The following is a 24,791-nucleotide window of genomic DNA, read 5'->3' on the forward strand; positions in this document are numbered from 1 at the left end:
AAATCACCGCCTTTATTAAGGCTGTCAATATTTTGTTTTTGTTTTTAATTTCTGCCAACTTCTGGCCCCCTTTGATTATTAGATCCATGCCTCCTTGGCTCCCAGCAGCCCTCCCCTTCCGGTTTGGTGTGTGCCAGCCGTGTGCAGCAGCAGCCCAAAAATCCAATGCAATCCTAAATTGCATCAACAGAGGGATTCAATCGAGATCAAAGGAGGCACTAATACCACTCTATAAAGCAAGGGGCTTCAAACTTGGCAAGTTTAAGACTTGTGGACTTCAACTCCCAGAATTCCTGAGCTAACATGACTGGAGGAGGAATTCTGGGAGTTGAAATCCACAAGTCTTAAAGATATCAAGTTTGGGGACCCCTGTCCTAATAGAAGAGAATAATTGTAGCTCAGAGTTGAACCAGTGGGGTCTTTGATGTTCTCTGAGTTTTGGTGGTTTTCTTGCAGATGTTTCACTACCCAACTAGGTAATATCATCAGTGCTAGAAGGGAGTAGGGTTTGGTCTGTGAGTTGGGATTGGTCTACTGCAAAGGTCTCCAAACTTGGTAAGTTTAAGGCTTATGGACTTCCAACTTCCAGAATTCCTGAGCTAACACGACTGGAGGAGGAATTCTGGGAGTTGAAGTCCACAAGTCTTAAAGCTGCCCAGTTTGGGGACCCCTGCTATAAAGCCTTAGTAAGACCACACCTGGAGTCCTTGCATCCAGTTTTGGTCACCACACTATAAAAAAGAGGTTGAGACTCTAGAAAGAGCGCAGAGAAGAGCAACCAGGATGATGAGGGGACTGGAGGATGAGACATACAGAGAACGGTTGCAGGAATTGGGCCTGGCTAGTCTAGTGAAGAGAAGGACCAGGGGAGACAGGATAGCAGCCTTTCAATATTTGAAGGGCTGCCACAGAGAGGAGGAAGGGGTCAAGCTGTTTTCTAAAGCATCCAAAGACCAGACAAGGAATATTGGATGGAAACTGACCAAGGAGAGAGATTCAACCTGGAAATAAGGAGAATTTTTCCTGACAATGAGAACAATCAACCCATGGAACAGAAGTTGCCTTCGGAAGTTGTGGGAGCTTCATCCCTGGAGGCTTTCAAGAAGAGACTGGACTGCCGTCAGTCAGAAATGGTGTAGCTTGGGTTGGGGGTCGACCTACAAAGTCCCTTCCAGCTCTTATTATCTGTTACCTCTGTTTAAAAAATGCCTTGGAAGGCCTCATGTGACCCACATAGCATTCCTTCTTGTGACTCTTTTCCTCCCTGGTTTCCTTCCCTAGGTAAGTGAGGAATGTCCCGAAGAGAAAGTCGGCTGTTTTGCAGCACGGACGAGAGGCACAGCCTGGGAGTCTGAACGTTGGCGCTCTGGCCCGGCTGGGCCCTGGTGGGAATCGGTGGAAAGAGAGAAGCAGAAAGCAGAAGATGAGAAGAAGAAAAAGGTGTGAGCCGTTTGCGGAGTTTCTGTAAAAGCTGTGGAGATGCCCTCAAGGAGACCCAGAATGCTGCTTGCTTCCCTGGGGGGTCTTCTAGATCAGGGGGTCACCAACCTTTTGGACCTCAGGGACCACTAAACTCATAATTTTAACTTCTGCGGACCACTAATATGATCTGCCTAATGACTGGCTGGGTGGGCATGGCTTGGTGGGCATGTGACTGGGTGGGCATGGTCAACTGGATGCCACACACATCGTGGGGGTGCCTCGCTGGCCTTTACTCGCCCTTCCCCTCCCAGTCCCTCCTCACCTACCTGCCCGAGCTCCTTAGGGCCCCAACAGGAAGTAGTTGTTAGAGAAAGAGTTGACAAAACAGCTGGTGTCAGCCTTCAAGATCTTCTTCCTTTGCTTTGCTTCTTTCTGGCTGTCATGAGTAACGGGGGGTGGAAGGGGGAAATGTATGGGAAGTGAGCTGGAGGTGTTACTAACTAATATTGTATAAACTGAGCAGGGTTTCTATTTCTTGCTTAGCTTTCTCTTCTCTGCGCAACTGCAAACCTTTATCTGAGTAAAGCCAAGGTCAACTAATCATCACCACCTGGAGATGTCCACATGATGAGGTTCACAACTTTTCATTGGAAGAACCGTTTGAACTATTGGGGGGTGGGAACATTTCACTCCCTTGATATATGTGATGTACGTGCCTATTTCCTCAGATTCAGAATTCTCTTGTTGCTACCACTTGACTTCCAGTAAAAGATATCTTTTCTCTAATTACAAGAGTCTAAGTATTTCTTTCTTGGATTTTGAACGGAGCACCAGCTGACATTATTCTGAATCAAATTGGATCTGGCCGAGAAGGAGGTTCAGTAGAAGCACCTCCCTGAGGACTAGGAGCATAGGCTTTCCAAGCAGAGGGAAGACCTGCAGGAGTGCAAGGCCAGGTCCTGGCCCCTGGAGGCTCAGCGGGCTGAGATGGTCAGCCAGTTCCAGGCCATGATGCAGTCCTGCTGGGTCTTTGCCACCAGTGGCCTTTCCCTCCAGCCTTTGCCCAAAGCCCCCCACACCAGGAGGCTGAACCAGGCCCCAGGTTGGAATTTCTGGCCCCCTCCGACCAGGACAAAAAGACCCCGAAGGGGGAGACTCTGCAGCGCCACAAAAGGGGACCGTAGTTTGAGGACCCCCTGATTTAATGCAATATAAAAAATGCAAATAATTTTTCTCACAGACCACCAACATTTTCTCACAGACCACCAGTGGTCCACGAACCACCGTTGCTACTCTTAGGAGGGGGTCCTTAGATATTTGCAGCTCAGATCTGGTGTCCCAACTTAACAACGGTGGAGTCCGCTTATTATTCCTCGCATTCGTTGTCTTTTCCAGCTTGAGGCTCTCAATAATGCCAGGTTGAAGATCGACACCTTGGAAGACTTGGCGGCCATTGTCAAGCATCACAAGCAGAGGAAGAAAAAGTGTAAGAAAGTGGTCCTCCCCAAACCGCAGGAGCCGGAAATCACTGTAAGTATTCGGGAAGGTTTCTCCAATGTGCAGAACCTCGATGTGCAGGGCATCTCCAGCATGTTTGAGAAGGCGTCGGGCTCCGCTGAAAGATCCAAGTGTCCAGCTCAGAAGTGTAATTAGATCTGGCCTTGAGCATCCTGATTAGACATTGGCAAGGGTTAAAAATGGCTTTGCTTATCGGAGTTAATATTAGATACTAATAATAGATACATATTCAGTATCTGGAGGGTGCAGATAACTAACAATCTGAACTGATCTCTCCACACGGCATCCTTAGTGAAACGTGCAAACCAGCACCTGCATTTCGTGTGTCGGATGAGGAGAGCACATCTTCCTCCTTCATCATGGCCACTTTTTTACTGAGGCACGATTGAGAGCACTTTAACAAACCGCATCCCTGTTTGGTTTGGTGGCGGCAGCGCCTCAGATAGAAAGCCCCTACAGAGAGTGGTGAGGACAACCAAGAATATTATAGGAAGCTGGCTTCCCGTTATTCAGAATGCTGCTTATAAGCACTATATGCTTTGAGCTCAAAGCATCGTTAGAGACCCCACACACCCATTTTATGACCTGTTTCTGTTGCTCCCCTCTGGGGGGAAGTTTCAAATTATTTCTAGCAGGACTACCAGATCCTGGAACAGCTTTGTTCCCTCGGTCATCTGCCTGGTAAAACTGCAAGATTTGAATTCTCTTGCCATAAGCACTATGTTGTTCCTTGTGTCATATAATATATGTGGATATATACATAATTTTCTATCTATCTATCTATCTATCTATCTATCTATCTATCTATCTATCTATCTATCTATTTATTCTGTCATGGTTATGTAGTGTAAAATTGGAGGTGGGGACCCTTTGAGAGCTTATGGAACAAAATTTCATTTTAATGTATGTAGATTAGAGTACATTCAAAGGGATAGTTTATTCTATCTATCTAATTCAGAAGGGAAGAGGAAGGAGGAGAGAAGTGGAGGAGGAGGAGAAGGAAGAGGTAGAAGAGGAAGAGGTAGGAGAAGGAGAAGAGGAGAAGGAGGAAGATGTAGAAGAGGAGGAGGAGAAGAAAAGGGGGAAGAAGGAGAAGATACATGTATAGATTTCTTGGCTCTCCTTTGCTCGTTCATTTCTCAGCACTATTTTGTAAGACCAATTCAGTCTCGGGGGAAGCCTCTATTTCTGGAAAGGACAAATGTAAAAAGGATGGCAGATGAAAACTTGCCATGAGAAGATAAAATTATGGTTCTCTTTCGGCTTTTTTATATAAAGCCTGTGGTGTTTCCTTGGCAACAAGATGAAGGTAGTTTGCCATTCTTAATAAAAGGAATAACAGAGTCACAGAGTTGGAAGGGACCTTGGAGGTCTTCTAGTCCAACCCCCTGTTCAAGCAGGAGACCTTATGGCATCCCAGACAAAGTGGCTCTCCAGTCTCTTCTTAAAAGCCTCCAGTGTTGGAGCATTCCCAACTTCTGCAGGTAAGTTGCTCCACTGATTAATTGTTCTCATTGTCAGGAAACAAACCCTCCTCCAGGAGCCACAGGGAGTCAAAAAAGTCAATAAGGCCACCGGAAACTCCCCACACGTTGACTCTCCCTCCCTTCTGTACCCCAACTCTCTCCTTTCGAGCACCCCAGTAAACACTTCTGGGTAATTCCTGCCTTGTCTTTTCTTAGATTGAATCGGTGGAGCCAGAGCAGTTTCTTGATGCCGCGCTGGAGAACCGGATCCTTGTGATCGATAAATACCTGGCCGATGGAGGAGACCCCAATACCCATGACAAGGTATGGTGGGGGACAACAAGGAACTCACGCTGCCCCCCCAACAGATTTTCCAAGGGGAAAATTTAGATTCCAGGGTACCTTAGTTATTGCTTTTTCAACTTAGCCCGGTCAGCCAAAACTTTCACTTCTTATCTTCCTCCTGCACGTTCTTTTTTGGTTGAGTACTTCTTTGAGGTGGCCATTTCTGACCACCGCTCCTACCGCCTTTGGGAAAAGGAGTTTGACCAGCTGAGGAGGGGAGATGCGGCTCTCCTCGACCCTGCTGGCAGTCTCCCCCTTCTTCACCACCTCTACGGGGTGGCTTAGCCCCGAAACCAGCCGGCTTGGGGCGCTGCGGCAGCGAGCCCAGGCAGAAACCGTGCACGATCGCGGATTCCTGTCTGTCGCCGAAGCCCTTCAAACCGGAAGTCCAATCCCAAGTCATTTTAGAGGGCTTAAGTTTGCAATCGAAAACAGTTTCATGTTAATATTTCACATGTTCTAACATTTTATATTTATAGCCCCTGAGTAGGGACCACAGGGTCATAAATAGGGAACTTAGCTCCATGCTGCTTCTTTTTGGGTGATAGATCAGGAAGTCTGAATGAATGGAGGCAGAAAACTGGGGTGTTTTTCCCCTCTTTCTGAACTATGCAATCCCAAATTTTGCTCCCCCCCCCCCAAGTGGTTTTCTACCAGTTGAGCTGGTCTCATAACACTACACCCTACCAAGGTACTCAAGCGCCACCTGCTGGCCACCAGGGGCGTTGACGGAGCCCCATCTATAGACCCGATGGATACTCGCAGAAATATCAAAAATTAAAAACCTTTTAAAAATTAAAATGTTCCAGAATTTGCTTGGCCATAATTCCTAGCAGTGATAAACCATATCATGGCCATGGTTAGGGACGATGGGAGCAGTCCTTCACCAACCTATGAGGTTCCCAGCAAAGATTTTCGGTGTTCAGCTAATTTTGGGAGTTTTAGTTGAGCCATTCATAATACAGGCAAAATAGTTTGGGTAAGAAACATTGTTCAGAATAATCCACTTGTTTTTTTAGCCTTGGAAGTTTGGAAAGGGCATTATTTTTAGAAGAGGTGCTCAGATTCTCTTTTCCTTCCACCAAGAAAATAGTATTTTATTTTTAAAAGCTATCAAAAAAAAAAAAAAAAAGAGTTGTTAACCTAATCCTGTGTAGCTTTTTCTCCGGCAACTCCGGCAACACACTACTATCTAGAGCATACAAAACATTTGCTAAACCAATACTCGAATGCAACTCATCAGTCTGGAACCCACATTATGTATCTGATATTAACACAGTTGAGAAAGTCCAGAAATATTTCACAAGAAGAGTTCTCCGCTCCTCTACTTGTTGCAGAATACCTTATGCCACCAGACTTGAAATTCTAGACCTAGATAACCTAGAACTATGCCACCTTCGGTCCAATCTAACTATAGTACATAAAATTATCTACTGCAATGTCCTACCTGTCAATGAATACTTCAGCTTCAACCACAACAATACAAGAACACACAATAGATACAAACTCAAGGTAAACCGCACCAAACTTGATTGCAGGAAATACGACTTCAGCAATAGAGTGGTCAATGTCTGGAATACTCTACCTGACTCTGTGGTTTCTTCCCCAAACCCCAAAAACTTTAACCTTAGACTGTCTACTATTGACCTCACCCCTTTCCTAAGAGGTCTGTAGGGGGCGTGCATAAGCGCACCAACGTGCCTACCGTCCCTGTCCTATTGTTTCTTTTATTTTTCTTATATATATCCATTTCATGTATTCATAACTATGTTTATCCTTATACCTGTTATCTTATAATCGCTTGACAAATAAATAAATAAAAAATAAATAAAATAAAATAAAAAAGCTTGTCTCAGGAAAAAAAAAATGTTGGTCTCTGGAATTGGAACATCTTTTCAAAGAATCATTAGGCTGGAGAATTATTCCCCAAGAGATAACCTCCTCTTTGCTCTCTGCTACAGTTCAAATGTACAGCCCTGCACCGAGCCTGTTTGCGGGGCCACAAGGAGATCGTGGACAAGCTGCTGGAAGCGGGGGCCAAACTGGAGCCAAGGGACATGGTGAGTCTCGATGGGGCGGCTTACAAATCCCCAATCCCAGCGTTTCCGAGATGCCGGAGAGCGCTGGTGTTGCAGGTGTCTCGCGCAAAGAGCAAGAATTGCTTTCTCTCTTGGCTTTGCAATCTGGGACAGGGGTCTCCAACCTTGGCTGCTTTAAGACTTATGGACTTCCGGATGAGAGCTTCTTTGTGGCGGCCATTTCTGACCGCCGCTCCACCGCTTTCGGAAAAGGGAGTTAAGCCGGCTGAGGAGGAGAGTTGCGATTCCCCCCGACACCTGCCGGATCTCCCCTATCTTCAGTTACCTCTACGGGGTAACTATAGCCCCGAATCCGGCTGGATCGGGGCACTCCAGCGGCGAGCGCAAGCAGAAACCGCGCACGATCGCGGATTCCTGCCGCTGCTGAAGCCCTGCAAACCGGTTGGAGACCCCTGGACCTTCAGCAGAAAAAAAAAAAAAAAAAAAAAGAGGATTGAATCCCTGGTTTGTCAGCCTCTCCCTAACTCTCCTCCCTGGCAGAGTGAGTGTGATGACCCAGAGTGTATCAGAAATATAACAAAACCCAAAACATAACTAAAAGTCCTTGAATGCCTTCAACTTGGCTTCACTACTTTAATTGTTCACAGCGTAGGAGTAAACTATTTTCAAAATAACATTTCAAAGGAAAGAAACACAGTTCAAATTCAAAGAGCCGATAACAAAGCAAAAACCAAAAACGAACCGCACAGACCAGGATAAGTAAATTGCCAACTTCAGGAAGATAACCAGGTACAGTCCATTGGAAGAACGACAACCAAGATGAACCTTCTTTAGGAATAAAACACTAATTTGTCTCCAGCGTCTGTTAGCACGCAGGTCCAAATTCTTATGCAGATCTCACACCTGCAACCCATGAAGAGGATCATGGCCCTCTCCTCCTGAGTAGACCACATTTTACCCTGATCCTCTCCCCCCTGCATGCCCTAGGATGGATAAGGGATGGGCCTGGGTCCTCCCCTAACTGCTCAGTCTCTCCACCAGGGCCATGACAGTTAGGGTTCAACAGATGCAGCACTCCCAGGTTGCGGAAAGCTGGTTAAAGCATGCCAATGACTGGACGTCCATTTATCTGGGATGGCATTAAGGACTCTTGCCTCTAGTTGGTCTAGACTTCCAAGGACCCTGTGCTTCTAAGTGATGTGGGTTTGCCGCATTTCTGCCTACTTGCTACGATCTATGAGCCACGGTGGCGCAGTGGTGAGAGTGCAGGACTGCAGGCTCCTGCTGACTGCCTGCTGCATGGTATTCCCAGGCCCTCTAAAACAGGGGTCTCCAACGTTGGCCACTTTAAGACTTGTGGACTTCAACAGAGCTGGCTGAGGAATTCTGGGAGTTGAAGTCCACAAGTCTTAAAAGTGGCCAACGTTGGAGACCCCTGTTCTAGAAGGTAGTTTTGGTAACCTTAGAACTAGGAAGCCAATTAGCACCTTTTGATGCTTTTTCCTATCCAGGATAGGAATAACCAGCAAGTCAGAATGCCCAGTGACTTTCTCTAAATCAGCTTTTAAAACTTTCCATGAGGTGCATTGGAAGGTCTTCTCCATTCACCCCCCAACAATGGAAAGCTGAGCACAGTTTGGAAGGTTGGAGAAGGCCGGCCTAAGAAGGATCTTGGTATCTTCTGCTTTGTTTGGTGCAGCTGGAAGCAACCCCCTTGCTCTGGACTTGCCGCGGGGGACATCTGGACATCCTCAAGGGGTTGATCAGCCGCGGAGCCAAAATTTCCACCCGGGACAAGGTAAGTGGTGGAAAGATGGAGGGGTCGCCTATCCTGTACCTAAATGAGCCACCTCCCGAGGATTCACGATGGACCTTTCCTTCCGGTTGTAGCTATGGAGCACCCCTTTGCACGTGGCGGTCCGTACCGGCCACTCTGACTGCGCTGAACATCTCATTGCCTGTGGAGCAAAGATCAACGCCCAAGATAAGGTGCAGGAAGCGGGGGAAGGAATGGGGTCGAGGGGTACCTTATCTTGGCCGTCTCCATCCCAACCTTCATTCAGGGGTGGGATTCAAAAATCCCAGCAACTGGTTCGCTGTCTGGTTGCTGGGTGGGTGTGGTTATGGTGGGCATGGCCTACTGGAACCTCTAAGAGGACTGTTTTTTGCTTTCCCCGGAGTCCGGAGGCTTGCCTCAGGCCTCTGGGAGGGCAAAAATGGCCTCCACTGGGCTCCGGAAGCCAGAAATAGGCCCGTTTCTGAACTTTCAGAAGGCCCGTTTTTCCCCTCCGAGCCTCCATGCAGGCCCTGCACTTACCTGCATCAAAAATGGGCCACATGGAGACTCCTGGGAGGGGCGGGGCTAGCCAGTCAGTTCAAATACCAGTTCAGTGAACCAGATGCGAATTTAACATCCGGTTTGCCTGAACCAGTCCAAACCGGTAGAATCTCCCTCCTGCTGTCAGGTGAGGCTCCATTCAGAATCCAAGAAAGAAACGCTTAGACTCCGTGGTTATAGAGAAAAGGACTTTTTACTGGAAATCAAAATGGTAGCATTCAAAAGAATTCAAGATCTGAGTCATTGGGTGCGAAAAATCACATATACAAAGTTCCCACCCACAATAGTTAAAACTGGCCATCCAATCTGAGACATGTATAATGTCACGTGGTGCATCTTCAGGTGGTGTTTCAGACATCTGGCTTGCCAGGGGCTCACCTGCCTTCATTATAGTGATATTCTCCTAATTATCTTTTCTTTTTCTTTTTTTTTGTGGGAGAAACATTGAGAGTAAGGAAAGTATTTGCTTCAGTCTGAACCTTGGGTGATCGGGACTTAAAATGCTCAAAAGAATGTCGTACGGTGGCCAAAACGGGGGAATTCTGGGAATTGGAAGTTCATAAATCTTAAAAAGTTGGCAAGGTTGGGACGACACAGCAATAGATGTATTTGGACTACCTACTCGAGACCGGGTTTTGGTGGCTTAACCTGAAACCCAAACCCAAACCCAGTCTTTTTTGGTTAGTCCAAAGCACTGTGCAAGGCCAGGAAAAAAAACAAAACCCTGAGATAATTCATAACCAAACCAAACGTGTTGTGCGAATGCAGACAATCCCTTTTTTCCTTGGCCAGGAAGGAGATACACCTATTCATGACGCAGTCAGGCTAGGACGATTCCAGGCGGTGAAGACCTTGTTGATGTACGGGGCAAATCTTAGCATCCAGAATGAGGTGAGCAAAAAAAAAACACAAAAAAAAACTTAGCTGGGGAATTCAAGAAGTTGTAGTCCACTAGTCTTCAAATTGCCAACGATTGGACACCCCTAACTTAACCCCTTAACCATTCCTTGTCATTGGTTGCCCTTAACCCCTCTTTCAAAGAGCTTTGTAGCTCCCGCTGCCGTAAGAAAGTTCAAAACATTCTTAAAGATCCATCTCATCCTGGGCTCCCCCTTTTTTTTTTTTTTTGAACTATTACCATCTGACAGATGGTACAGGACAATAAAAACAAGGACAAATAGCCTGAAAAACAGCTTCTATCCCAGGGCAGTAACTATATTGAATCCTACTGTGTAAAGGTTCCCCTCGCACCTATGTGCTACTCGTTTCCGGCTCTAGGGGGCGCTGCTCATCTCCGTTCCAAAGCCGAAGAAGAGCCAGCGCTGTCCGAAGACGTCTCCGTGGTCATGTGGCCAGCAGGACTAAACACCAAAGGCGCACAGAACGCTGTTACCTTCCCACCAAAGGTGGTCCCTATTTTTCTACTTGCATTTTTAACGTGCTTTCGAACTGCCAGGTTGGCAGAAGCTGGGACAAGAAACAGGAGCTCGCTCCGTTACGCGGCGATGGGGATTCGAACCGCTGAACTGCCGACCTTTCTGATCGACAGGTTCAGCATCTTAGCCACCGAGCCAACGTGTCCCTACTTTTTCTACTGTATAATGCAATATGAATGCAATATGAAGGGTTTCCAATTCAATTGTATAGAATGTGAAGGATGTTTTTTTCTGTTATTTTTATAGCTTTCTTGTGTATAAATGTACACTGAAGATGGCATTTAATTTCCTTGTACGAGGTGCAATGACAATCAAGTTAAAGTAATCACAGGACAGCGTGTAGCAGAGTCCCCCCAAGGAGTCTCTTGCAGTGGCCGAAGCGATCAGAGATAGCTCAGGATGAAGCATACCTCCAATTACACGTGCTTCTTTTTATGAAGTGTTCCTGAGAGTAAATAAGGGACGCGGTGGCTCAGTGGCTAAGACGCCGAGCTTGTTGATCAGGAAGGTCGGCAGTTCAGAGGTTTGAACCCCCAGCGCCGCGTAATGGAGTGAGCTCCCATCCCCAGCTTCTGCCAATCTAGCAGTTCGAAAGCATGTTAAAAAAAAAAGTGCAAGTAGAAAAATAGGGACCCCCTTTGGTGGGAAGGGAACAGCGTTCTGTGCACCTTCAACGTTTAGCCCTGCCGGCCACATGACCACGGAGACATCTTCGGACAGCGCTGGCTCTTCGGCTTTGTAACGGAGATGAGCAACGCCGCCCCCCTAGAGCCGGGAACAAGTAGCACATATGTGCAAGGAGGGGAATCCTTCACACCTTTACTGAGAGTAAAAAGCGAAAGAAAAAAAAATGATCTTGTAGTTTTGGGGAGGAATGGCAGGCACGGGGTGCATTTGGAAGGTAGACTTTACTAGGGGGGGGAAGAGTTGCAATGCACAGTAGGTGAAAATGTTCCGCAGCTGCCTTCCCGTTTAGTGGGAATATTAGGTTCTTTTATAGCAGCTACTTCTTTACATCCTCTGCATATAGTAAAAAACCATCCTACCGAATGATGAGTAAATTGAAGCAGCAAAGAGTTGGGAGTGGCCATTGAGCCCAGGTACAGGCTAGCCCTTCCTCGTGTGGACTAGCATGCTGCTGAAACAAGACAAAGCAAGTCCCAAAGGTGTTTTTTTTTCCAAAAAGCAACTGAAACAAAAGTTCCAGGATCGAGCCAGAAGGGACCTTGGAGGTCTTCTAGTCCAGCCCCCCTGTTCAAGTATTTCAGACAAGTGGCTGTCCAGTCTCTTTTTAAAAACCTCCGGTGAGCCTTTAGTAACAGAAGCCTCGTCTGTTCTGTAGCTGTCAGTCCAGGTTATCAGTTACACAAGAGAGGTGAATGTTCCTAAGAAAAGAAACACCCTCCTCCTACTATAGCAGTGCTCATCGGCTACCACACTGTTAGTGAAGGGGCATCTGGGGGGGAAATCCTATGCCAAATCCAAAGATCTAACTTTGTTATATAAATATCGCCTTTATTAGGACAGCATTTTATTAGATTACCAGTTACCATGGAATCGGCAAATGTAACGCAAAGTCCCCATCCGCATCCAAATTGGCCATTGCATCTAACTTCCCTAAATAATTTCACCTCACTCACTTTTACCATATGTAGCGTTTTTTGAAAGCTATTTTTAAGAAGGACAATGTTTAAAATTACTTAAAATGCACGGGAATATAGTGTGAATGGTACTTAAAAAAGAATTACAAATAGCCATTTTGAAAAAGCACCTTTGGGACCTGAAGAACTGAGAATCCATCTGACATCTGTCAGGAATGGTGTAGGGTAGTGGCGGGATTCAAATTTTTTTACTACTAGTTCTGTGGCCGTGGCCTGGTGGGCGTGGCAGGGAAAGGTTACTGCAAAATCCCCCATTCCCTCCCCCACCCCACTAACCTGCTTTCCAGCTCCGTTCTCCTGTGCAGGGCAACCAAAGAAGACCCAGCCGATCAGCTGTGGGCGTGGCTTGGTGGGCGTGGTATTTGTGGGTGTGGCTTGTTGGTTTGTTGGGCATGGCAGGGGAAGGACACTGCAAACTCTCCATTCCCTTTCCACTCCTGGGAAAGGATAGACTGCATAATTCCCATTCCCTCCCCACCCCACTAACCTGCTTTCCAGCTCCGTTCTCCTGTGCAGGGCAACCAAAGAAGACCCAGCCGATCAGCTGGGAGGGAGGCGAAGAATAGATTGGGGTTGGCGGGGCCAGTCAGAGGTGAGGTGGGATTGGCCGGTTCTCCAAACTACTCAAAATTTCTGCTACCGGTTCTCCAGAACCAGTCAGAACCGGCTGAATACCACCTCCTGCTTGGGTGAGTAGGGGGGTTGGACTAGATGACCTACCAGGTCCCTTCCAACTCTTAATCTGAAATCTCCGCAGAGACGGAGCTTTATGGCATCCTGTGGCCAATGGGGAAAAAATCTACGTTGCTTCTCACGATGAGCCACCCTTGTGTCTTGGTAGGAGGCGGTCACCCCAGTCGACCTGGTGAAGGACTGGCAGACGGGCATCCGGGAAACGCTTCAAATGTGCGCCAACCGGCAGCAGGGCCTAGCCAGGAGCTGCTGAATGTGTGTGTGTGTTTGGGGAGGGCAGGGGGCTTGAAGTAATGAGGTGTTGACTCTACAAGCCTCCTCCACCTTGTGACCAACTCACCATCCTTGTCCCCTTTTTTTGCACCAAACTGGGCAGATCTCTTTGACCCCCTTCAACAGTAATAACAATCCTGGGCTTCTTGCATCCCCAGCTGATGTGGGGCAACCATCTGGGCTCTAAGGCAGTGGTGGCCAACTGGCAGGCCGGGGGCCACTGGTGGGCCGCGAGAATATTTTGGTGGTCCGCAGAGAAATGTTCGGCCATGAAAGCAATTAATCCAGGCTGCGCGGGGACACAAGGCTGTGCCGCCCACATGGCCTGCCCCTCCGTTGGCCTGCCCACCCTTTGGCCGAGCGCAAACCTTGAGTAGAGCCACGCGAGCTGAAACTGGGAGGGGAGACCAACGGCCGGGGAGGGAAATCCGCCCCGGGGTGGCTTATTGACGTTGGTGGGAAAGTCGGTCCCATATTCCAGAGCTGCCAGTAGCCACAGGACGGGCCCTTTGGTCATCCCAGAGCGGCTGCTCCAGTCCGTGGCAGGCCGGTGCACCCAGGAGAAGGAGCAGCTGCTCCGGGATGACCAAAGGGCCCGTCCTGTGACTCCTGCAGCTCTGGAATATGGGACCGACTTTCCCACCCACGTCAGCAAGCCACCCTCAGTCAACATTCATCTTAGTGGTCCGCGGGATTTAAAATGACGAGTTTGGTGGTCCCCGAGGTTCAAAAGGTTGGCGGCCCCTGTTCTAAGGACCTCCTTGAAGCTTTGTCTCCCAAGGAGGAGACATTTTGTGCGTGTTAGCCAAGCTGGGTAAGGGACAGGAACAGGCACGCTTGCATTCCTCCTGGCTACCCATAGAGGGCAGCCTGGTGGGGCTTCGGGCAAGAAGAAAGCTCTGCCTTCCAGCCTCCAAAGTCCAGGGGGCTTAAGCATCCCAGGGGGCTGCAAGGCAGGCATGATATTCTTCCGATTAAAATCGGAATTCCGATTTTTTTGGGAATCGCCCCTCCTTTCCCCCCACCCCTTCTTCTCCTCCTTCCCTCCCCTCGGAGGCCCCGAGTCAGGAGTTGCTGGTGCGGCTCCAGTCCCGCGTTGCCTCAGGAAGGGAAAGGCAAAAGGAAGAGCCGCGGCGGCGCTTGCAGCGGCAGCAGCGGCTCCTGGTTTTGCCTTTCCTTCCCGAGGCAACGCGGACTGGAGCCGCGTGGAGCTGCGCCGACGGTAGCAACTCTTGACAGCCCCAGCCGGATACCTGAGCGGAGCCCGGGCGGTGCGAGCGGAGGCCGCTGAGCGGCAGGAAAAGGGAGCTGGGCCAGCCACAGACCAGCCTCCGTGCAACACGCCGCCGCCCGGCCCTGGCGAGGGAAGGCAGTGGGTGCTCCCCGGGCGCGCGGCGGGGGGTCTCTTTGGCCGGCCCCGATTTTTTTTCAGAGCAGAATATCATGCCTGCTGCAAGGAGAAAGGCCAGAGAGAGGGTGCGAGGTTCCCCTGCCCAGGTGGCCAAAACGGACCAAATCCAAGGAGCTACTACCCATTCGGGGTGCAGGTTTTTAGGGGACTGTCCATGGCGGAAAGTTGAGCCCTGCCGCTGCCTCTCTGCTCCACGGGTCGGTGCCGCTGGCTCAGCCGCTGCCTGGATCTGTGGAGGAGCAAGCTCAAATTTTAAGGGGAAGAAGCAGAGGTGGCGCTCCCGCCTCACGAAAATCAGGAGGCTGAGCGTTCAATCCTAGGTAGAAGCAGAGATGACTGAGAATAAATCTGCTGGAACAAAATTCCGCACTGGCGACAGGAAAGGCATCCGGCCAGTAAAACACTCTGCTAGCTCCATTCAGTTGCCCAGACTCTATTATTAAATGAGGAGGATGATAAGGCCTGGCTTCAAAGCACATACGCTGGTGGTCTCTGGGAGGCAGCTCCCCTGGAAGGGGCATCTCGTCACGGTCCTCCCTGATGCTGGGGTTGAGGGCTGGGAAATGTTCTTCCAGAGGTGGAAAGAGCCTGCGGCCACTGGAGGGGAGGCCAGATTGAAATCCTCTTGAGCTTCTTACCCCCCCCCCCTTCTCTGGAATGAGTCAAACATCCCCTGGTGAAGCAGGTGATCAGTATATCCACCTTCCTTTTGGGCCCCCATCTCTTCAGTCTGTGAAGCCACCAGTAGTTGGGACGAGACAACTCGCCATGGCCAACTCGCCGCAGGACAATTCAGCAATTCAAATTGAAAAAGAGTTTTAAAAAAATTAAGTTTAATTTTTGCCATTCCCATTTTATTTTGTCCCTCCTTCGGCATCCTTTTAACGATCGTCTTCCCCTTATTTCAGCGGTCTTGGACTCAAGGCCCTGGGGCCCAGATCCGGCCTGCGGTGTGGTTAGATTGGGTCCACGAGGCTGTCCTGGAAACCGAAGGCGGCCGGGCACTGACCTAAAACTTGGTGGCAGCCATCTGGGCTGGAATGCAGTCAGCCGTAGATCTGTGGAGCCGCTCTGGAGTCGGTGAGGGGCCTCCGCCAACCCCCCCCGGGGCATGCGCTGGAGACAACGGAACTCCCCAGCCCCAGCTGGGCCACCCCAGGCGCCTCCGACGTGAATGTCAGGCTGGCCACGCCCACCCAGTTGGCTGCAACCACCCCACCCATGCCCACCTGGCTCCCCAAAGTCAGCCACAACCCTGATGCAGCCCCTCAATGAAAGAGTTTGACACCCCTGTTCTTCCCTATTTGTGTAACTCTTGTCCTGCGTTGAGTTGGCCATGTCAAGTTGACCATCTCAAGTTGCCACCAGCGGCTGTTCCCCTGCCACCGTTTCCACCCATTGTTGACCCTGCGTCCCTGAGTGTCCTCACCCTTGTTCCTTGGTACATTAGACAAGAGGGGGTGGTCTTCCTTGGTCCTGCTGGACAGGCAGAGCTCTCCCCCACCAATACCTCCCAACGCAATTCCTCCAAATGAACAAAGGGGCCAAGTACGGCCAACGGTGCAAAGTTTGCACTGGGCCAGCTGGCTATCCTTTTGCAAGCCCCATGACGGACTATAGTAACTCCATAGTAACTCCTTTGCTTGGAGGGGGAACTGAGTTGTCCCTACTGACCTCTACCTATTCGTGACTTCAAGATCTGCCTTCAACGAGCACGTGCCCCAGAGCCGGGACAGGAATCCATGAAAGCCAGCCTTGCTCTCTCTCTCTTAAAGCTGGAACGGGATTCGTACTACACCGGCTCTGGTGACTATTTATTTATTTCCGGCCTGCCCTTCTTCTCCCTTTTCCAGAGGAAGGGCAGCCGAGACGATTACTTGAATTTTCCTTTGTAAACCAATGCCAACGTCACTTCTTTGCGTCGGTTTGTGACACACCCACCCACAAACCGAAAAGCAGTCACAAACGATACTGTACTCCATTTTGTCTTAAAAGTCTGGGGAATGATGGCTCCTTCATGACCGGCGCACTTCCACTCCCAGGGTTCCCAAGCCAGCCAGGAATTCTGGGAGTTAAAAGTCCACAGGTCATAAAAGAGGACCATAGTTCCTCATCGCCTGACTGGTCTGTTAGGGGTCTCCAACCTTGGCCATTTTTAAAGACTTGTGGGCTTCCAACTCCCAGAATTCCTCAGCCAACATGGCCGTCTGAAGAATCCTAGGAGTTGATGTCCACAAGTTCTTCAAAGTTGCCAAGGTTTGGAGATTTCTGGTCTAAGTCATGCCAGGTCCCTGTGCGCAGGCAATTCGCCAGTCTGGCGTCAAGATTGACTTTTGAGGTGGTTTAGCCGTGGGCCAAGGTCTCCGGTATCACCCCAGGACTGGACCCTCCGTCCATGCCCACCGCAAGACCCCTGACCATGAATGGAGGGGGCGCATGGGCGAGACTGGCGGGCTTTCCAGAAAAATACTCCACTTAGGAAGCAGATTGTACAGTGCTACTAAGGCTTCCTTCCCTAAAAACTTTGTGAGGGCGGTGCTGCTGTGATGTGGTTTTTCTTTTGTAAATAATAAAAGTTATTTTTGTGTCCTGAATGATGAGTTTGGAGAGCAATTGTGGCTGCGACAAAAGGTTGGCCTTGAAAAACCGCCTGTCTTTTCTAGGCTGGAACAGGACTTGAGAGGAAAATTGTTTTTATTTACACCCACTGAACAGACATCTAAGGCCCCCAATTTCCGTGGGGAGGGAGGAACTCCCCAAAAGTCACCACCCTGGATGTAGATTGCAGGGGTCCTTCAGGCCAAAGTTCCAGGCAACAAAACGTTAGCCTGGCCTTTGCTGTGCTACCTTTCTACCTGCAGGCCAGCATTCACCACGGTTGCCTTCTTGAAAGCATCTCGGATACACGTTTCCTTGAAGTATGACGGCCCGCAGAATGAGCGCGATGGTAGCTGCTCTAACGCTCCCCAAAGAAAAAGAAGCGGCTTCTCTAGGAAGGCAGGAGGAAGATCCACTCCCTTCATCTGGTTACCGGAGGAGGAACCCGTTTTCTGAAATTCCCCCTTTTTGACACTACAGTGGCGGTGTGTCTGTGTGTGTGTTTTTTTGGCCTCCCGGGCTCCGGAGGCTTTCCTCAAGCCTCCAGGAGGGCAAAAACAGCCTCCCTTGGGCTCTGGAGGCCAGAAACGGGCCTGTTTCCACCATTCCAGGACTTTCCCTCTCCCCGAACCTCCCCATGTGCCCTGCACTTACCTGGGATTCAAGGTGGGCTGCATGGAGACTCCAGGGAGGGGAGGGGCCAGCCAGTCATTGCAACTACGGGTTCGGTGAACCAGATGTAAAATTAACACCCGGTTTGCCTGAACCGGTGTGAACCGGTGTGAACCACCTCTGAGCTAGACCTTGAGTGGATCAGGCTTTTGCCTGTGTGCGACTGCAGACCAAGAGACAACAGAAATGGGGGAAAGGGACATTCACATCTGCCCAGCAGTGACCTCAAAAGGATGAGGAATAAGAGACCTGTTCTCTTTGGTGTGTAAGAGCCACCGCACGCGTGTGACATCTTGAGAGAGTCAGAACTTTCCCATGGTACCCCTTCCTTCCTCCTCCCCATCTCAGCCAAATTGCTGCCTTAAGAAATTTAACTGTGTCTAATCCTGCATGCACTGCTTGGGTCTCACCACGGCAAACAGGCTAAAAAGCACATTTCTTTTTAGAGAGGACAGGGGTGTTCCTTCTGCACACCCCACCCCCAAAATCAGGCCTTCATCTCTAGGTGTTCTTGTGGCTGGGAGACCCCCCCAAAAAATAATAATAATAACCAGTGCACCTCTCCAGCATGGTATGTTTCTGCCCCTGAATCGTGACGATACTCACCTCCATTAAAAGAGAGAGAGAGAGAAGTTGCAGGTTTCTTCTGCTGCCATCAGGGACTTATATACAGGTGTGTAAGGACAGACAATTCCCTGGGAAGGTACAGCTGGTGGGCAGGTTACAATTAATTTACACCCAAACCAGACACGCAAACGATTCGGATACGTTCCGCTGTTTGCTTGCGGGAAAGGGAAGAGGCCGAACGAAGGAGAGAAAGGGACCGGGGATTCTCTTCTCCCGGAATCCCTCGGATTCTTTATTATTGACTTTAAAAAATAAGATTGAGGGATTGAGGGGAAAACACTGTGTAGAGCAACGAGAGGGCAGGAGGACGGGGAGAACGTGTCTCTCTGCCAAAGCTGGAGTGGGAAGTTTCTCTCGCCCAAGGGAAACGTAGCATTGCCAGCGAGAGAAGTAGAAATCCAAGACCGAAGATAATCCAGGGAAAGCCACAGAAACGGGCGTCCTTCCCACGAAGGCAAAAAAAGGGGGGGGCCGCCCCAGAGAAAGCGGGGAGGACTCAGTCCCGACATTCGACTTTTCAAGGCCGGCCGCCATGGAAGGGAGAACAGGTTTTTTTGGGGGGGGGGAGAGGGTAAGTAGCCACCTGCCCCTCCTCTTGCAGCAGGAGTCCCTTGGCGGAAGTCCCGTCTGGTCCAGGGCAGCTGATCCAGGGCAAACAGCAAGCTGGCAAGTCTGATGCCAAGGAGGCAGGAGAGAGAGAGAGAGAGACGCAGGGTCCCCAGAGTGGATCTTTGGCACTGTTTGGGTAGGCAGGAGGGACTGGGTGGGGCGGGAGCATTGTTGGGCCTGTACAGGCACTCGGGTGAACTTGGGGACTCACGAGAGTCATGGCTTGCATCCCCAGATCCGCAAGAACCCAGAACCCGTGGCAAGATGGCAGGCCCGCGGGGTCAGTCCCAGAGCCGAGATCGGGGCCTGTAGACCAAGCGAGGCAAGGACGAGTGGCACCCATGAACCTTTGAGGCCGCTGCCGCAAAATCTGGCAAGTGCTTTTAAGGAAGGTTGAGAGATTAGCACGGCGAGGAAGTGGAAGCAGAGAGAGAGAGAGAGAGAGAGAGGCCGGGTGACACGGAGAAGGCAATGAGCAGGAAGGGCCTGGCAGCCGCCTCCCCGTTGGCACCACAAATATCAAAAGCGTCAGTCTGTATTTTGCTGCCCGCTGCTCTCTGCCACCGACACATTTTGGCCCAGGTCCTACCAACCCTCCACAAGTCAAGCACTGCTTACAAATGTCTTATGTGTTAGTAGCCCAGCCGGGGCGCCGGAAGCTGCTGGTGTTGGGTCCAGCCAGGCCTGTCTCTTTCCCCCCCGAGAAGGCCGGGCTTCTACCGTCTTTTGGAAACGCAGGTGCCCGACAAGAAGTCCGTCTGAAGCCAGAATAAGTGCTGAAGGTTTTAAGGGAGGCGGGGGACGGGGGGGGAGGTGCCCCTCCTGGGCTCACCCCGCCTGCAGTTCTTAAACGCCACACGTGTTTTGAAGTCAAACCCCCGTGCTCTGGCTGGTCTCTTCCTGAAGGTTGAACTTGCTTCGGCGTTTCCCTGGAAGGCGGAGAGACAAGGAGCCGCTGTGAAAGGCAACGGCGCAACCGTCGTCGCAGTGGCAGGGCAGCCAAACAGGATAATAATCTAAGAGAGGGGATGTCAACTCCTAAAACATTCCTAGGCCTGTTTTAGTAGTTGCCATAAAAAAAGGGGGAGGAGGAGGAGGAGGAAGCCCATCTGGAAGAGCAGAGCAACAGTTTGAAAGTGAAAGAACACCCCAACTCTTCTCTTGAAAAGATTGTAACTAAACTACCAGAGCTTTTTGCCTGCAAATATATTGAATTGGAGGATGTGAATGATGACACCCAGCCTTGGAGAAACTTATTTATGACACACCCAAGGGGGAGGAAACAGGGTCACGGGGGATTTTAAATTACATAGGCCAGAGTTCGCTTCATGCAGGGCAGTGCCAGTATATCGCCTCTAATAAATCCTTTTGACATTTTTTGAAGTTTGGTTCGAGAATCACGACTTGATTAGGGCAATTGCTGGAATCCTGACAGGGGAAACTTTCTCTCCGGGGAAAGCCGGACATTGCAAGCTGCGGAACAATTCCCGAAAGCCTTGGCTGAAATCTCAACAGGGCCCAATTTCTGAAGAGAGAAGATGTTTTTCTTTTCAATATCAGCCTTCCTACCTGCAAGGGGGAATGAATGGGGCTAACCTACTTAACAGGTATGTTAGGGGACCCTGAGATTGATAAGCTAAATAAGAAACGTCTCTTCCTTCCTTACATTAATGGACATGATGATGAACTATCCTGCAAAGCTGACATTCTTGTTTTAGGGATTGCTTGGAGGCAGGTGGACTCTCTTGGTTCCCACCACTCCAGGAAATGCCATCCTTTGCCCATTTTGTCCAACTCATGCTAATCACCGTAAGGTCTAGGCTGGTATTTTTTTTTTTTTTTTTGACCTTGGCAGCTTTCAAACTTCCAGAATTCTCCAGCAATCTGGCTACCATATCTCAGGAGCCTCATGGCGTGGTTGAGCCAACCCAGGAGGAGGAGCAACCCCTGGCAATGTCATGTTGGCTTCCCAATCCCAGCCAGGATGTTTGAAATCTTCCTTGAGGGTTAGGAACTTTTGAGGATTTCACACAGGGTTGGCCCCTAAGCCCCGTAAGGGGAACACCAAGGAGAGAAGGTGGGGGAGGGAGGAAAAGAGATTGAGGGAGGGAGAACGAGAGGAAAAGAGATTGAGAGGGAGAAAGAGAGAAAGAGGGAGAAAGAGAGGAAAAGAGATTGAGGGAGAAAGAGGGGGGAAAGAGACAGACAGAGAGGAAAAGAGGGAGAGAGAGAGAGAGGAAAAGAGATTGAGAGAAAGAGAGAGAGGAAAAGAGATAAAGGGAGAAAGAGGGGGAAGAGAGACAGAGGAAAAGAGACTGAGAGAGGGAGAAAGACAGAGATTGAGAGAGAGAGAGAGGTGGGAAAATGTGTGCTAGCTTATTACTTATTTGGGGATTTCTTTTTTTAATTGATTGATTGATTGAAATATATTCTGTGTTCTTGGGTGGGCTGCACCAAGGGAGGCTCGTCCAATTTCACTGTACACATGTTGTGCATTGACAATAAAGGAGAGAGGGAGGGGGGGGAGGGAGGGAGGGGGAGAGAGAGAGAGAGAGAGAGAGAGAAAGAAAGAAAAAGAAGAAAGAAAGAAAGAAAGAAAGAAAGAAAGAAAGAAAGAAAGAAAGAAAGAAAGAAAGAAAGAAAGAAAGAAAGAAAGAAAGAAAGAAAGAAAGAAAGAAAAAGAAAGAAAGAAAACACAAATGAAGGAGAAATCTGAAGATATTTACCTTGTGACTTTTTTAAAAAAGGAAGGGACTCCAGGCTATGGCAGAGAGGCCTGTGTTAAATGTGGTTCTCAATTGTGCCAAAGAAAGAGAGATTTAGCGGGAAGGCTGGAAGGAAGAAGAAAGAGAAACGGGAGAAAGAGCCTTTAGCGCCCAGAAAGCAGACGCCACGGAAAGAGATGACAAGCGAGGCGCCTGGAGAAAGGGGGCACCCCCTAAGTGGCTGGATGTGACCCCACCCCCACCTGGACCATCCTTTCCTCCTGCCCCATCATCGCCTTCTCCCTAAGCCCTTTAGCTCCCCAAATCTCTGGCCTCAAAAAAGGACGCCAGCTTTTCTCCTTTCCCTCATAAACCGCAAAGCAATGCGGGCAGCCCCTTCCCTCCATATCCGATGCTTTTAAGGTGCCAACCTGGCCTTTTTAATTCCCTTTTCCAGGGGTGGGCTTCAGAAATTTCAGCGAGGGGGTTCTCTGCCCGGTTGCTGGGTGGGCGTGGCCTAGTCGGCCTCCTGCACCTGGGCTCCTGAGGCTTTTTCCCCCGAGCCTCCGGGAGGGCGAAAACGGCCTCCCCCGGGGCTCCGGAGGCTCTTTGGAACTGGAAAAAGGCCCATTTCCGGCCTTTACCAAACTTTCCTCAGTGCCATCTTGTAGGCCGATGTTATGGTTAGCCGGCAGCAGGTGCGGACGGCTGAGGAGAGCGAGGACTCAGATGAGGGGCCAGGACCATCAGGGAGTGGACTGCTGCCTTCAGAGATTGTGGGGGCTGGCAGCAGCGATGAGGAGGTTCCCGAGGAGCCTGTGCCAACTGCGCGTGCATGCAGGGCTGCGTGCAGGAAAGAGCCGTTGCAACAGTCCTGGGTGACTCGGGAGTAAGGCTGCAAGGGAATGGCTCCTTCCTTCAAGAAGATAAAAGCCAGCCGTGAATTGGACATTCTTTGCAGGAAGCAAAGACGTTTTGAAACTCAGCCTCGTGGACATTACAGTATCTTAAGTTGCTGATTCTTGGTAGCCTCGCAGAGTTTCGTCCAGGCTTGTGCTTATCAAAGTTAATTAGTTTGCAGCAGCCTTTTAACCGGGGATTCGTAAGACTCATTAAAAGGTTTCTTTTCCCTTTGGTTTGTGTTTGTTTTATTGGAAAAGGGCTTGGGTCAGAACAGCCGAAGGAGACTGCGAGCTTTTGGGGACCAAGGCTTCTGAAGGGAACTCAAGGGGGCTGCCCAGAACCGAAATAATCAGGGGACGGTCCCAACCGCTCGCCCCGGACGTGGAAGGGGCTTACCTGTTGCCGCATTTTTGTCATTCAGGAGCTTGGTCTGGCTGCTAGGGATGATTTTCAGATCGACAGCCTCGGGGGATTGGGGCGAGTTCTGTATCCTCGAGGCCATGAGGGCATTGAGATACTGCAAACGGGTGACCTTCGCAGGGCAGAAGACGGATGAAACAGTGTTAATAGTAATAATAATCGATGCTATTGCTCCTGCAACATGCTACAACTGTTCCAAATGCAAAACACAAGCAGAGGAGTTTCATTTTCAGTTTCAGTTTACCAAGCAGCTTTAGTACAGAACAGCTGAGCTAAGCCACACCCAGGCTCCTTGCTGTCTCCTTCTTGCTCACACAGCAAATTCTGCTTCAGTTTCCAAACAGCCCTCAACTCTCTCACACACTGACAGGACATTAGCCAGATGAATATTGATGGATGCTGGTAGGCAGAGGCAGAATTTTTTCCCTTATTTTCCTCAAAAAACTAGAACCGTAAAGCCTACAAACCTGAAATTTGGCACATATGTTCCTCTTAGCTTCTAGGGGCTCACTAAGAAAGGATTTTTCGAAATGACCATCAGAACATTAGTATTTCCTATATTATTATTATTAACACGCTCTGATGCTAAGGAGTTCTACTCCCCCTCCCCACCTGAAAAGAAATCTCTTCCAAATGCAAAACACAAGCAGAGGAGTTTCAGTTTCAGTTTCAGAGCACCAAGCAGCTTTAGTATAGAATAGTTGAGCTAAGCCACACCCAGGCTCCTTACTGTCTCCTCCTTGCTCACACAGCAAATACTCTTCCAGTTTTCAAACAGCCCTCAACTCTCACACACACTGACAGGACGCTAGCCAGATGAATACCGATGGATGTTGGTAGACAGAGGCAGAATTCCCCCCCCCCCCCTTATTTTCCTCCCCAAAAAGTAAGCCTCACCACATAGTTTTGTAGCGAAGCACGGGTATCCAGCTAGTTTTTAAATAAATAAATAAATTTCTGCCAAGCCGTCCCCAACTTTCACCGTCTCCCCACTCCCAGCCTCTACCTGGCAAATCACGGAAGGCGCTCACCTTGATGAACTGCAGATCGGTGAGGGCCCGAACGGTGTAGTCAGGGCAATATGCTGAATAATTGGTGGGATCTGTGCCGTCAACCTGTTGTTCGCGACGATTCATCCGTAAAGTGGACACTGGGGACTGGTGGACTGTCGAGAAGGAAAAAGCAACGCTGGGTGTGATGACAAAATGGCGTGACACAAAAATAACCAGGTCACAAAAAATAGAATTGCCTCCAACTTGGTCCCCAATGTCCAATTATCCTCGGCTGGAAATCAAACTCTTAAAGAAAACAGTTTACGAAGGGAGTAAATGCAGTCTGCACCCAAAGTAAAGTTAATTTGAAATAAAAAAAAAAACCAAACACAAACCGCACTGAAGGAATTACTACGCTTGCAGACCAGATAATGCAGCCACCCCAGTTGGGAGGAAACCAAAATACAGACAAGCTCAGGCAACAATAAAACACACTTTGCTTCCAGCACTGGGCCATGCGCACTTTGTCCTTTTAAACAGTCATCCAAGCTGCAACCATGAAGGGGATCAGGGCCCTTTCCACCCCCATAGACCACGCCATTCATGTTTCTCCCTTATCTTCTCCTCCCTGCATGCCCTAGGATGGAGAAGGGATGGCCCTGA

General features: G+C 49.6%; 2 protein-coding genes across 3 annotated transcripts in view; one reads left to right on the forward strand and one right to left on the reverse strand.

Annotated features, from left to right (window-relative positions):
* The window catches only part of ANKRD23 (ankyrin repeat domain 23), a 30,932-nt gene extending 13,736 nt beyond the window's left edge, over positions 1 to 17,196 (forward strand). The window contains exons 2-10 of the mRNA XM_026688183.2: positions 1,282 to 1,440; positions 2,818 to 2,952; positions 4,623 to 4,730; positions 6,713 to 6,811; positions 8,490 to 8,588; positions 8,681 to 8,779; positions 9,921 to 10,019; positions 13,067 to 14,144; positions 14,649 to 17,196. Coding sequence (XP_026543968.2) covers positions 1,282 to 1,440; positions 2,818 to 2,952; positions 4,623 to 4,730; positions 6,713 to 6,811; positions 8,490 to 8,588; positions 8,681 to 8,779; positions 9,921 to 10,019; positions 13,067 to 13,171 — 903 coding nt within the window. The 3' untranslated portion in view covers positions 13,172 to 14,144; positions 14,649 to 17,196. The remainder of the gene's footprint in view (positions 1 to 1,281; positions 1,441 to 2,817; positions 2,953 to 4,622; positions 4,731 to 6,712; positions 6,812 to 8,489; positions 8,589 to 8,680; positions 8,780 to 9,920; positions 10,020 to 13,066; positions 14,145 to 14,648) is intronic.
* Positions 15,390 to 24,791, reverse strand: part of CNNM3 (cyclin and CBS domain divalent metal cation transport mediator 3) — a 46,632-nt gene continuing 37,230 nt past the window's right edge. Inside the window, exons 6-9 of one of the 2 annotated variants that reach the window (XR_015750296.1) lie at positions 24,168 to 24,301; positions 23,113 to 23,248; positions 21,835 to 21,939; positions 15,390 to 20,037 (exon numbers count right to left, since the gene is read on the reverse strand). Coding sequence is in view for 1 of the 2 variants with exons in the window: in XM_026688187.2 (XP_026543972.1) it covers positions 19,979 to 20,037; positions 23,113 to 23,248; positions 24,168 to 24,301 (329 nt within the window). In the remaining variant the exon portion in view is untranslated. The remainder of the gene's footprint in view (positions 20,038 to 21,834; positions 21,940 to 23,112; positions 23,249 to 24,167; positions 24,302 to 24,791) is intronic. The other variant, XM_026688187.2, reaches the window with a different exon arrangement.

Source organism: Notechis scutatus, chromosome 7 (genome assembly GCF_049901735.1).
Source record: "Notechis scutatus isolate UNSWTSFEM ecotype Mainland chromosome 7, rNotScu1.2, whole genome shotgun sequence".
Lineage (NCBI taxonomy): Eukaryota > Metazoa > Chordata > Lepidosauria > Squamata > Elapidae > Notechis > Notechis scutatus.